Source organism: Aptenodytes forsteri, unplaced genomic scaffold (assembly GCF_000699145.1).
Source record: "Aptenodytes forsteri isolate BGI_AS27 unplaced genomic scaffold, ASM69914v1 Scaffold54, whole genome shotgun sequence".
NCBI lineage: Eukaryota > Metazoa > Chordata > Aves > Sphenisciformes > Spheniscidae > Aptenodytes > Aptenodytes forsteri.
This window is the reverse complement of record NW_008796044.1, coordinates 6,312,085-6,324,466: the sequence shown is the minus strand read 5'-3', so window position 1 is coordinate 6,324,466 and position 12,382 is coordinate 6,312,085. Positions and strand designations below refer to the sequence as shown.

At 37.4% G+C, this 12,382-nt stretch overlaps 1 protein-coding gene across 1 annotated transcript in view; it reads left to right on the top strand.

The window, feature by feature from the left end:
* The first annotated feature begins 1,461 nt into the window (after positions 1 to 1,461).
* The window catches only part of FABP6 (fatty acid binding protein 6), a 47,832-nt gene continuing 36,911 nt past the window's right edge, over positions 1,462 to 12,382 (top strand). Inside the window, exon 1 of the mRNA XM_009285725.2 lies at positions 1,462 to 1,543. Within this exon, the coding sequence (XP_009284000.1) occupies positions 1,513 to 1,543 (31 nt within the window). The 5' untranslated portion in view covers positions 1,462 to 1,512. The remainder of the gene's footprint in view (positions 1,544 to 12,382) is intronic.

Here is a 12,382-nt window from a genome sequence, read left to right as displayed (position 1 = left end):
CCGCGCGGGGGCAGGCGGGGGGTGCTACCGGTCTGTGGCGCCACCTGCCCCCGTGCTGTGGGGGCGAGCGGGGCCCTTACTGCGGGGCGGGGGAGTGAGTGAAAAACAGTGCGGTAAGCGGGCGGGTCGCTGGGGAGAGGGAAAATGTGAGGAAGGCAGAGGGCCTGCTGTCTTTTGTGAAGTAAATCGACACCTTAAAAGATTAAGTGGCATGAATTAGGTACATCGGATAAAGGTGAAAAGCGCAGTGTTGAAAAGGGGAGAAAAAGAGTTAACGTTTTCCCTTTAGATGTTCTGAATCAGTGATTTTTCTTCCTGTGGGATCAATAGTTGCTACCGTGTGGGCATTTTTTCCCCCCGGGTAGGAAATCTTGTATTTTCTAAACAAAAATTAATGAAAAAGGAAAGGTTTTAGTCTGTTATATGTATGATTTTACATTTTGGAAGCCGAGTCCTTTGTAGAAAGGAGGGATTTGTTAGAAGGGAGGATGGATGAGAAAGAAAAGTGAGAGCAACTGGAGACAGAAAGACAAAAGTGATCTTAAAGCATGAGTGGTTTTATTCTTCCTAGTGCTATTATGAGAGATATATTGTTCAGCAACAAATGAAATTTTCTGAAAAGTAACAAGTCAAATCTATAAGATTTTCTTTAAAAATAAAGTATTCCTTTTCTTTCATGTTAGCGACTTTTATTGGCAGACTTCAAAGTTGCTAGCAACCATATGCTTACAATAGAAACAGAGCTACACCCTGGGTTGTCAGGTAAAAAACTTATAAATAACGGGCATGAAGAACTAACGAAATTTTTGCAAGAGTTATGAGAAAAAAATCCTTGATCAGATTTAAGGCCTGGTACTACACTCACCTTTTTTCTCTTCATTGTAGGAAAAGTGAGTGATACGTAGTTAAAGGACTACAGTAATGCAAAGAATTTTTTTTTAGTAATAATAAATGAGGACATGGAATAAATAGTCTTCTGTAACAGCAAAAAAGCTATGTATAACTGTTTACAAGTAAAACATGATCTTGCAGGCTGCTAGCTATAGGATTTTAGTAAGTAATAAAGACATGATTAACCTACTCTGTTGTCCTGATCATAGTGGTTTGACTTACGTAACAGGCATAAAGACTTCCTTTTGTATCTGATAGTGGTTCACTTTGCATGGCGAACATAATGTTTGCATTGTTGGTGGTGTAAAGTGTGTAAGGAACATATGGCAACATCAGGAAGAACAGCCAGACACATTTCTGGAGACAAATACATTAGAAATACAGTTAAAAGAATTTGCTAATGGTAAAACTGCTTGCTAAAGATAAAACTGCTTAATAAATTTTTGTATGTTTTACCACCATATCTGTTAAATCAATGGTTTGGTAGTGTGGGTGGGCAGAATAGAATGTGTTTATTGGGGGAAGGAGTAGTAGATACTGAGTTACAAATTTATTTTTTTCCAGCCATGCTTGCAGCTTTGTCAGTCTGTATCAAAGAGAAACAGCAGATGGATTCAGCATATGATCTGTGGCTTAAAAGAAATCAGATTTGGTAAGCTTTTCCAAAACTACCTACCATTAATATTACATCCTAAATCATTTTGAAACAATTTTGTTAGACCATATTTGTAAAAGATCTGTGTTCCTTATCCTGAGGCCATAATGCTTTGAAAGATGGCAACTGTCTAGGCAGCCCTAAGGCTGAATAAGTTCTTTGCCAGAATTCTGGAGAATAACGAGAAGATTTGTGTTGCTACTGAGTTACCTTCGTTTCAAAGCTACCCCTGTGCAAGGATTTCAGTTTTAATTCAGATCTGAGATTTCAGGTTTTTCTGTATGTTCTGCCAAGGAGAATGCAATAGTGGTTCTGGAAGGTTCACAGGAGTTGCAAATGGTTCGTAAAGAGTTCTCATCTTGAAGAAGCCTGGTGTAAAAGAAATAGGTCATAGGAGTGGAAGGAGGATTCTGCTGTTCTTTCCTCTCATTTTTGTTCTGTGTGATTATGATAACATACGATGTAGAAAATGAAGATTTGTTTCCCAGAAACTTTTTACCTTATTCAGATGAGTCCTTGGACAGATTAAAGAAACATATTAGTGAAGGTAGCTCATACATAACACCAGAATTGTTTTTACATTGCTCTCCTACGCAAAGAATTTCACTGTGCTTGGAGGTACTCCAACTCTATTTCAACAGCAGACCAAACCATACTCTGCATGCACAGGACTGTTCTGCACGTTAGAGGTATGATCATCTGTTCGAATGCTGTTTTCCTTATTACTGTCTTACACTAGCAGTAATCTATTTGTTCATTCCAAGACTAATATTGTGGGGAAAAGGCATGACGTTAGCTAGAAGGGCTGGCAGGGTACAGGAGTATGTATTGTCACATTCTTTTTTTTTTTTTTATTTTTTTTTTTTTGGAAAAGGCATGACGTTAGCTAGAAGGGCTGGCAGGGTACAGGAGTATGTATTGTCACATTCTTTTTTTTTTTTTTAATTATTTTTTATTTTTTACTCAGGAGACATAGTAGTATATTTCAAAACCTTACAAACACTTGCACTCAGATAGAAGTTTGCAAAAGCAAAGTTGCCAGACAGCTTTCATGCAGGGGAGGCCAGAACTGTCATGGTCCTTACTATAAAACAGCATGGCTTGTGTAGATACTTTGTATGGTTGGTGATTTTAATTGTGCTAGCCGGTCAGTTTAGTTAGCCACAGTTCATTTCTGTGGTGCTGCTGTGCCATGGTATAGAAGGATGGCAGTAAATTCTGAGCCTACAAGAAATTACCAACTAATACAAAGAGACTACTCAGCCCTTGAGCTGATGGGACATTAAGATCCCATAGCTCAGCCCAGCAGGCTTTTTGTTATGTTAAGTTCAGACTTATGTAGAGGATGGGCGTAAAATGGAAGATTTCCTCTTGTAAAACTTCAGCGAGGTTAATGCTTGCTGAAATCCACCTTGCTTTTCAGCAGGTGTTGCTTATGGCAGACAGTTACCATTAAAATGCTAACTGTCATCTTTTACATCTACTGGAGTCCCCAGCAATCCTTATGCTAAGCATAGGAAACAAATCTGGGTGTATGGCTTGTTAACACTCTGAATTGTTTCATTGCAATAACAGAGGAGATTATGTGCTTGACCCAAGCAGTTTAAACTACTAGGGGGTCTTAAAATAGAATGTAAACAGCTCTTTTGCAGTATCATTTGCATGTTGAAAGGTGTTATATGTGCTTTTAAAAAGAGATAAATAAGGGCATTTATATACTACTCTAATGGCCAACAGAAATATGCTACCATAGGTAACCCTTAAATGAAAGTATACTAACAGTAGGCACGTAGATGCAGGATGAAACTTGTAAGCTTAACAAAAAAGCACTCGCTATAGAATTTTTTTTCCATCCCAAATTCCTTTGTTCAGCATTTAATTTTTGTTTATTTTAAATCTAGCCTGTAATCTCTTTAAGATAGGGTTTGTCTTTCTGTGGCTGGTTTGCATAGTGATTGGCATAGTTGGGGCCTTGTTTCTATCCTGGAACTTTTAGAAACTGCCAAAATAAAATGAATGAAGTTAATGAAACAAATTGCACTAACACACTTTCTGTAGATCAAAATGAGTTTCTGTGTCTTCAGCAAGTGGCAGAAAGGACAGAAGTAGAAGGGAGAAACTATGAATTCAAGGGAGGAACTGATACAATTGGAGGGAATAAAATGATGAATTTGAAGGCAGGAAAAATGTAAAGCTCTATGAAGATGTGTTAACAGCATATTGGCAGGCTGGGTAGCTAAAGAACTTGTAGTAAGTTTGGGTGAGTGAGTGAACAGATGTGATATGGTTGCATGATGCCTGTAAGAAGTAGATATGATTGTATCTGTATGCATGGGTATACGCAGGTAAAAGAATTGTTTCTGTGTGTGTAAGCTGGGACGCGATAAGGATCGGGTCTGGCACACTTGATTGTTTAAAGGCCTGTGCTGCTCAGTATTAGTGATACTGATTTGTTCTGTCATGACCAAAATGTATTATTGCACTGACCTAACTATGAATAGAAAATCTTGAAGTCTGTGAATAGTCACAGCCTGTATGTGTGTTTCAGTTAATAAGTGCATTGGGTTAGGGTGAGTGTAGTTTAAGATGATGTATAGTGGTAATATCATTCTCTGGGCATCAAGTTCTGTGAAAGTGCGCTACCATGAAAGAGCCAACACAAAATGCAAGGTTGTAATGGAACAATATACATAACCGGCGTATAATCAGGGTTGCGGTGAAGCCAAAGTGCATGATTGCAGCACATCTACAAATATTCAGCTTCCTTGAAGCTAATTTAGCTACCAATAACAGTGAAACTGTGATAGCAGTCTCCAGAATGGGCTGCACCCTGGTAATTGCCTAGTAGCTGGAATTTGTGGTGTTACTGGTATCCAAGCTAGCTGGATATGTATTTAAGTTCACTATGCCTGTTCATGCTGCAACTGATCTTTCTTACTGTAGGCATATGAAAGCTCTGAACGAGTGTGTGGATTTATAGGGACTATTTATAGTGTCTTGGTAGGATAGTAGATATTTTTCCTAATATCTAGACTGGGACATAAGAATTCTAGATTAGAGGTTTACAATTTGAAGTTCTAACAACCTTGCTGAGACTTTGTGACTCCACACATTAAAGGGATTGTGGTTTATATACATCCAATAGCTCTAGTCTTTTGCTGGCTCTTCAGCAACAACACCGAGAAATAGTGTACTACAGGAAACATCATACTTTTCTTCCTGCGTCAGTCTGAATCATAGTGGTAATAGCTTCCTGTGACTGCTATAGTGACAACAATTTCCCGTGACCCTGAGGAAGGTCTGAGGGTCTCTCAAAAACTTCCACAAGTCAGGGTTTAGGGACCACAGTTTTATGCTGTGTTAATAAATCCATTTTAACATTATTCAGTGTTTGCAAGGCATGATCTGCTTATTGTTGTGAAATTTTCAAGGCTTTCCTATTTAAAAAGTAAAAGTGTAACCAATGAAAGCTGATGTATGTAAGCAATGCAGAGGAATATAAGCAAACAAACAAAGTAAAGATTGGGTCTTGATTGTATGCTGCAGACTTACTGCTTCTATAACAAGTTAGGAAAGTAATGCTCTTAAAACAATTGTTAATTACATTTAAGCTGTTTTGAAACTTCATTATTGATTTATTACAGAAAATTGGTATGGGAGGAGAAAATCAGTCATTCCCGTAATGTTTGGTAACTGATTTTTGTAGCCATGTGAATGTAGAGCTCATTTTGTTAGATTTATGGATGATCATTAAAGGATTTGTAAAATCTCACTGCATGCACACACGCCCCAGAAGTCTACCCTGCAATTTGAAAAGTTAATTATATGCTAAATTTCTTGTGAACAGGAGATGAAGTCAACGCTTGGGGCTTTACCTAATGTCCATATGGAGAATTGATTTAAATCAATTACCATAGTTGGGGTTGCTTAAAAAAAAATTGCTACTGTAAGTGAGCCCTTGGGGCGAAGCACCAGCATTAGCTCACTGCTGACATGTCTCACACTTATTTTATAATTTTAAAGAAATGTGAGTGTGAAACTACTTCTTGTCTTATCTTGTAATCTGACTGATTTCTGCTGTCTTCTGAAATGTGTGCATCTGTAGGTACTGGTGGTATCCACACTATATCTCCACATATTTTTCCATTCAGATAAAATAAAACAACTTTGAAGATGCAAAATTGCTAATACTATTACTGTTTCATATTTTGGCATCTAAAACCTTATCTCTAGTTTTGCATGCATACGTTATAATGGTCTTTTAATAGAAGATCTTTCATTATTTTAGTATAAATAAATAAAAATAAATTCATAATGCACTAAAAACTAGGTCTATAGTGTGTCTCAAACCGTGATCATTGTTGTTAAATGATTAACTTATTGATTATAACTAATTCTTAGTAGATCAAGTGCTAGTCCTTTTCCCACACATATACGCTAGTCGTCTTCCACAGTTACTTATTATCAGCATTAAAAGTTCTGGGTGTGGAATGAATTCATTCATTTATATGATACAATTTTGGAGTGCCCAGCTAGATCAAGCAATTTTATTGAGTCTTGGAGACTGAGTAAATCAAAATTAGTCTAAATGTGACCAAGACATCAAAGAGCAGAGTTTGCAGGGTATCCTTTTCAAAAGTATTGTCAGGACAATTCAGCCTTCATAGTGCTGTAGGCCAGAGATGTATCAGTGTACCTACAAGAGGCTGTTGGGTTATGACACCATTCTGTCGGCACATGAGCTGCCTTGTGTCTGAGTCAGGTGTGAAATACTCCAGTTCATTCTTGCTGGAGCTACAAACCTCATGATGGGCTGGCAGCCCATCTGACCACCTCTTCATCAAAAGTGGCAGGCAGGGAAGTACTTCTTCCATTCCCCTCCTCTGATAGACCAGCTGGATTCAGTCTGGGAGACGGTAATTGATTGACGTGGGTCTAAATGACTTACAGTTCATTTTCAATAGTGGTTTAGGTATAGAGGAAGGTACTTACGTGACCTAATTTAAGTGCCTAGATTAAATGGCCAGTTCAGGAGCTCTGTTAGTAAAGAAAGTAATCGCTCTCAGGACAGTGGTTCAGAAAGGGATGCTAAGCTAACTCTGAAGTGATCTCGGAATACCATCTGTCCTTTTGACTATACGGGTACTCTAGTTTCACAATTTAAACATTGAAATTGTGATTATCACCTGTACTGCCATATTCTCAAGAGGTAAGGAAGGTTCTACAAATGTTAACAAGTGTCTGTTTGGGCAGTAAGTGATCAATCTGTTGTTTCCCCCCTCCCCTGCCATATTCTCAAGAGGTAAGGAAGGTTCTACAAATGTTAACAAGTGTCTGTTTGGGCAGTAAGTGATCAATCTGTTGAGGCATCTAGCTTAATTTTGTCTTAATTTTGAGTGCGAAGACTAAGTGTTTTTGAAAGCGTAAAGGCCTTAGGCTCTCTGAATAATTTTGTAGATAAAACAATATTTATGTTTTCAGGGCTTACATGAAACATAATGCAATTTCTGACTCTATTCAGGAATCAAATTACTTATATACATTCTTTAAACAGACTGAGTATTACTTATAGAAGTGTTCTTCCTCAACAATTTTTGATTAATTTTCCTTGATGGTTTTAGGAAAGTTTAATTTCCCTGTTCTAAAAGAATGTGTTTTGCATCTTCTGTGTTTTGCAAAGAGCAGAACTGTAGCTAGTGTATTCTCTTTGGATGACTCTGTTAGTGCCAAGAGCAGCATACTTGGGGTCTGTGTTACTGATTTTAAGATCTAGGGAAACTGAAAACTGGTTTCCTTCAGATGTTAATCTTTTTTTTTCTTTCTTTCTGCCTGTTTAAAGATCTCCCTGTCTATGATTTGTAGTGAACAGAATAGGATATATTATTAGTCAAGTTTTAGATGATCTTTTAGCCAGTCTCATGGTGTTTTAGCATAAATATAAGGCTGTATAAAAAATCTAATGTAAAGGAAGCCATTTGCTTCAACTAGTCTATACAATGTTATTCTTCTCTGTGAAAATGCAAGTCTCTGTATATTTGGATATGGTCAGTTATTTCTAATTTTGTGACTTAAATTAAAATGTGTATGTTACAGTTTTCTCACTTGTCATGAATATTTGTATATGCTCCTTCCTACCACATGTGGCTGCGGCTTTGGCACCTTGATCACGCGTCCATTCACAATTGCGGATTTTTGCAAGTAAAAACTTATATTTCAGTTTCAAGATGATAAATTTATAGGAAAGTCATGCGTGTTCTCAAAGTGTCTAAATATTCCTAATCAAGCTCCCTGGGTTTGATAGGGGATGGAAAAGCAACTGTGTCTTGCCAGACATTTAGTTGTCTTATGTAGACATTTAGTTGTGAAATTCTGCTGTAGTTCTCCAGATTCCTTTATCTTTAGGTATAACTTACTGCTCTAAAACACAGTCATGGCTTTCAGAATCCATAGGGTTGCTGAAAGCTTAATTTAGCAAAGAGGTTGTTTAGTTTTGTCTCCCATGTTAATTTAAGAATTTACACTGTCAATCTTCTAAAGATCTCCCCTGTGGTTGTTAGATTCCAGCTCCTTTCCTCCTTAATGATCTGTGATGATACCACCTCCTTTGATATTCTACCAGTAATTAGTTAAAAGATACCTGTTCTGTATTCTCTAAATCTTTACCCCTTCAGTTGTAGATTGAAGAGAAAACTTTGAGTATAATTTTTTTCAGTCCTTATTTACACGTTTTGCAGTGAAGTTTACGGCACAGTATGTGTCAGTTACTCATTGAAATATGGTCCTGATGTGGCAAGCAGGACTGGGCCTTACCTGAATTTGAGTAGGAGATCCTTACAGAATACTCAAGTGATTTACTAGTTGAGTCAGTAACAGTCTTTCCCTGAATCAGTGCTAAATCAGTATCCTACACTGAGTAATGGCTCACGTAACAGAAGAGTTTGCTCACAGAAACCATTACAGAACAATTCCCTTTATGGATACTCTGTTCTGATTGAATAAGGCTTTCCAAAGTGAGGCCTTGCCATGCAACCTGTAATTTTCATAGTGCAGTTTTTAACTGTGACTATCCTTCGCAGATACCCTTGCTGCTGTGGCATAATCTCTTCAAGCTGCCCTAGCACTAGTAGAAATGCCCTTGATGCTTATTGGTGCCACAGCTGTCAGTGTGGAGAGCCCTGCAGTTGTGCCAGTTCTAATTGCTAACTGAGTTATTTCTTTTACTTTGCATAGCAGAAGAAACAATTCCAGGATTTGTTGTAAGGGCCAGTCATTGCTAATACCGGTATGTTACGTAGCCTTAGCTTGAGGTTTCATCCTTTGAATGGCTTTCTTTGAACCTGAAGCTCTGCTCTAGGACTAAACTCACTTTTGTCTCTCTGTATTTTTAAAGTAATTGTCCAAGAATGAAGAAAATCATTCCTTCAAGGAAGCTGTTCCAGAATAGGGATTGGGGAGTAGCCCTTGGAGTGTTCCTGGAGGTACTGTCTTTGACTTGAAATGTAAAACAAGCAACTGAAGTTCTCCTGGTACTTCTCCTAAGAGTTAAGACATTAGTCTTGATGACTTGGATATTTTCTTTTCTGTGGTGGTGTGGTTTGTTTGTTGGGGTTTTTTGTTGGTTGGTTTTTTTTCCCAGTTAAATTGAATGCAGTAGCCTTAAGTATTAAGTTGTGGTTGAAATGTGTTAAATTCTGCTCTGGAACAGGGTTGGGTTTTAGTGACTTTCCCATCTGAGATGAAGGTTTAGAAGCTTCTTTTTGGCTTTAATTTCCTGCCATCATGTCCTCTTTTTATCTTGTGACAGGTACTGCATCAAGCCACAATAATGATGTTTTTTAGAATCACTAGGATACTTCTGAATCACCCAGAGATCACTTGTAAAAATGGCAGGTTCTGCAAGATTTGATGTCGCTTTATATCTCGAGCAATATAAACCAGCTTCTTAGGATCTATGTCCTCCTTCCTTAGCTCCTGAGTTCCAGTCAAGAATGTCTAATTTAATGAATCCTGTGTGTTATTCATGGACATTTAGGTATTCTTTAGGATGAAAGGGGCTATTTGTAACTAAGATTGTGTAAGAATTTACATTCTAAGCTCTAGTTCTCTCTCATTACTTTGGGACACCTATGGGAGAGATTTCTAGATTTCTGTCTGAAAAGTATTAAGGGAATAAATGGAAATGAAAAAATGGTTAATTTATCAAAAGCCAAACACTCTGTAGCTCTAAGTCTCAGACATTCCAGTTGGCAAAATAAAATTGCAGTGTGATTAAATGATCACGAATTATATTTCAAGTAATGCAATATATCTTATGAATATTTTGTATGTAAGTGAGTTTCAGAAGATCTCCTCGGAAATGGAGAAATTTGTATGGCTGAAGGTATGAAGAATGAATGATACGCTACTGAAAAATGCAATCAGGTACTTAAACGCTATCTAAACAAATACATATTAAGGGACAAAAGATTTGTGTGCAAACTTACTGTTGGCATTGCCTGACTCTTCTGTTCTTACCCATGCAAATACTGTCTTTTCTTGTTTTTTTGTTTTTAAATTAAGGTACAAATACAATTATTTTATCTATGAATACATCATCTTGATCCATTAATTTCTATTCAGTCTCCTTTAATTATTTAAGAATGCTGTTTGTGAGAAAGCTCCTTGGAATGTTTGTGACAAATAAGCAAGGCAATAAGTATTAGTCAAATATGTCAGGGAGACCTTAGAGCAGCCTTTCAGTACCTGAAGGGGGTCTACAAGAAAGCTGGAGAGGGACTTTTTACAAGGGCATGTAGTGATAGGACAAGAGGTAATGGTTTTAAACTGAAAAGGAGTAGATTTAGATTGGGTATAAGGAAGAAATTCTTTACTGTGAGGGTGGTGAGGCACTGGAACAGGTTGCCCAGGGAAGTTGTGGATGCCCCATCCCTGGGAGTGTTCAAGGCCAGGTTGGATGGGGCTTTGAGCAACCTGGTCTAGGGGAAGGTGTCCCTGCCTATGGCTGGGGGGTTGGACTAGATGAACTTTAAGGTCCCTTCCAACCCAAACCATTCTATGATTCTATGTGACAGGAATATGTTTAATATGAATTAAAAATGTTAGAACTATGAAAGATGAGTGTTTTAAGTCTTACATAAAGAGAACAGCAAGAAAATATAGTATACAGATATTTCCTGGAAATTTCCAAGTAAACCAAATCTTTCAAATTCCTTTTAGCTTGTCAATAGTTCTTTAACATTTTGTAGCTTTGGTTGTCTCTATCAGATCACACCCAGCTTGATTTTCATATGGGATGAGCACAGCAACTGTATTTCCTTGCATCAGAAAATGGGAGCTGGAAGTATTTGGGCAGCACCTCTGAAAACCATATTTACTATTTACTGATGGTCACCTGTGTTTCGGGAGAAGAAGTTGTATTGAATGTCAGGGTACCTGGAAAAAGCAATAAAATCAATAATCAAATAATAGTTGGTATTCAGCTGAAACATTAGACTTCCAATTACAAGTACTAAATCTTATTATTTAACAGAGGATTTTGCATGTTATTATATTACACTTGTTTTAAAATATCTGACATCATATCTGTTGCTTAGGATTCTTCACTGAGTATTTGGGTTTAATATTAGTTGTTTGCAGAGTGTCAATTAGATGTTAAATAATTCTTTTTATTGTTGCTGAAGAAGTCTGCTGCTGCAGGTGAAGAAATGTCTAGGAGGTCACTGTCCTTTTGGAATCTGAAGTGGAGTACAGTACATCTATATTCAAATTTGTGTTTAATGAAATAATAAAGGGGCAAAGATAGGGACAAAAAGTGTCCTATTTGGATAGGGTAGCCAGAACTGTTACTTACAACTTGGATTATGTTTGATTTTGTGAGGAAATAGGCAATCAGTCAATTACTGTTGCATACATGTTGGGGAGGGAGATTACTCATATGGAAGTGGAAAGAAAATTTTTTCAGAAGGACAAAACTGTCACTTTGTTTTTCTTTCTTAGCTGGTGAAAGACTGAGCAGTGAAGAAGTTGGGTTTTTTTGCCTTATGACTGAACTACGGTGGGAAAAAAACCACCTTGATAAGCAAGTTGAAAAGAAGATTGAGAGTTTTACTTGCCCCTTTTGATTTCCATTTCTTTCTTTTACTAAGCCCATATACTACCTAATTCATCTGGGACTTGTAAACTAACTTGTAAATTATATGGGCATATAATTAAGTAACACTGCTTTAACACATTGCCCGGTGTAACCCTAGTTACTGTAGCAGCCTATATGAATCCACTCCAAGGGGAAGGTAGAACACCATTACTTTAAACATTGTTTCTCTTCTACCAGAGAAAGTTCCTCTACAAGTCCGCACAAGGGGGTGTATTCTACTGCTGTGTAAGCTGCTATTATTCATTTCATGAGAGAAGGACTGAGATCAATGTCTCATGCAGTAGTTTGGCTGACTAGTAGCACTCTGTTAAGCTGATGAAAGTTGTTTGTGTTTGATTATAACTGTTTTTAAATGTTTTTTGTTTGGAAGGGACCAAATTGCAGTAAGTGAAAGTACTGTTGAAAAGTTTCTCAGGATTTTCCATGCCATTCCTAAACCTTTCCCCAAAATTATTTTTGGTGTTGAGCACATGCATTGCTATGTATTATGTAGTTCGTGTAAGATACATGAGTATTTACCTTTAAATTATATGCAATATGTGTGTTTGCCAAGTTAAACAGGATACACCTTCCTTTAAAGATGAGTGTTGGGTTTTTCATAGAATCATAGAATCATTAAGGTTGGAAAAGACCTCTAAGATCATCGAGTCCAACCGTCGACCCAACACCACCGTGCCCACTAA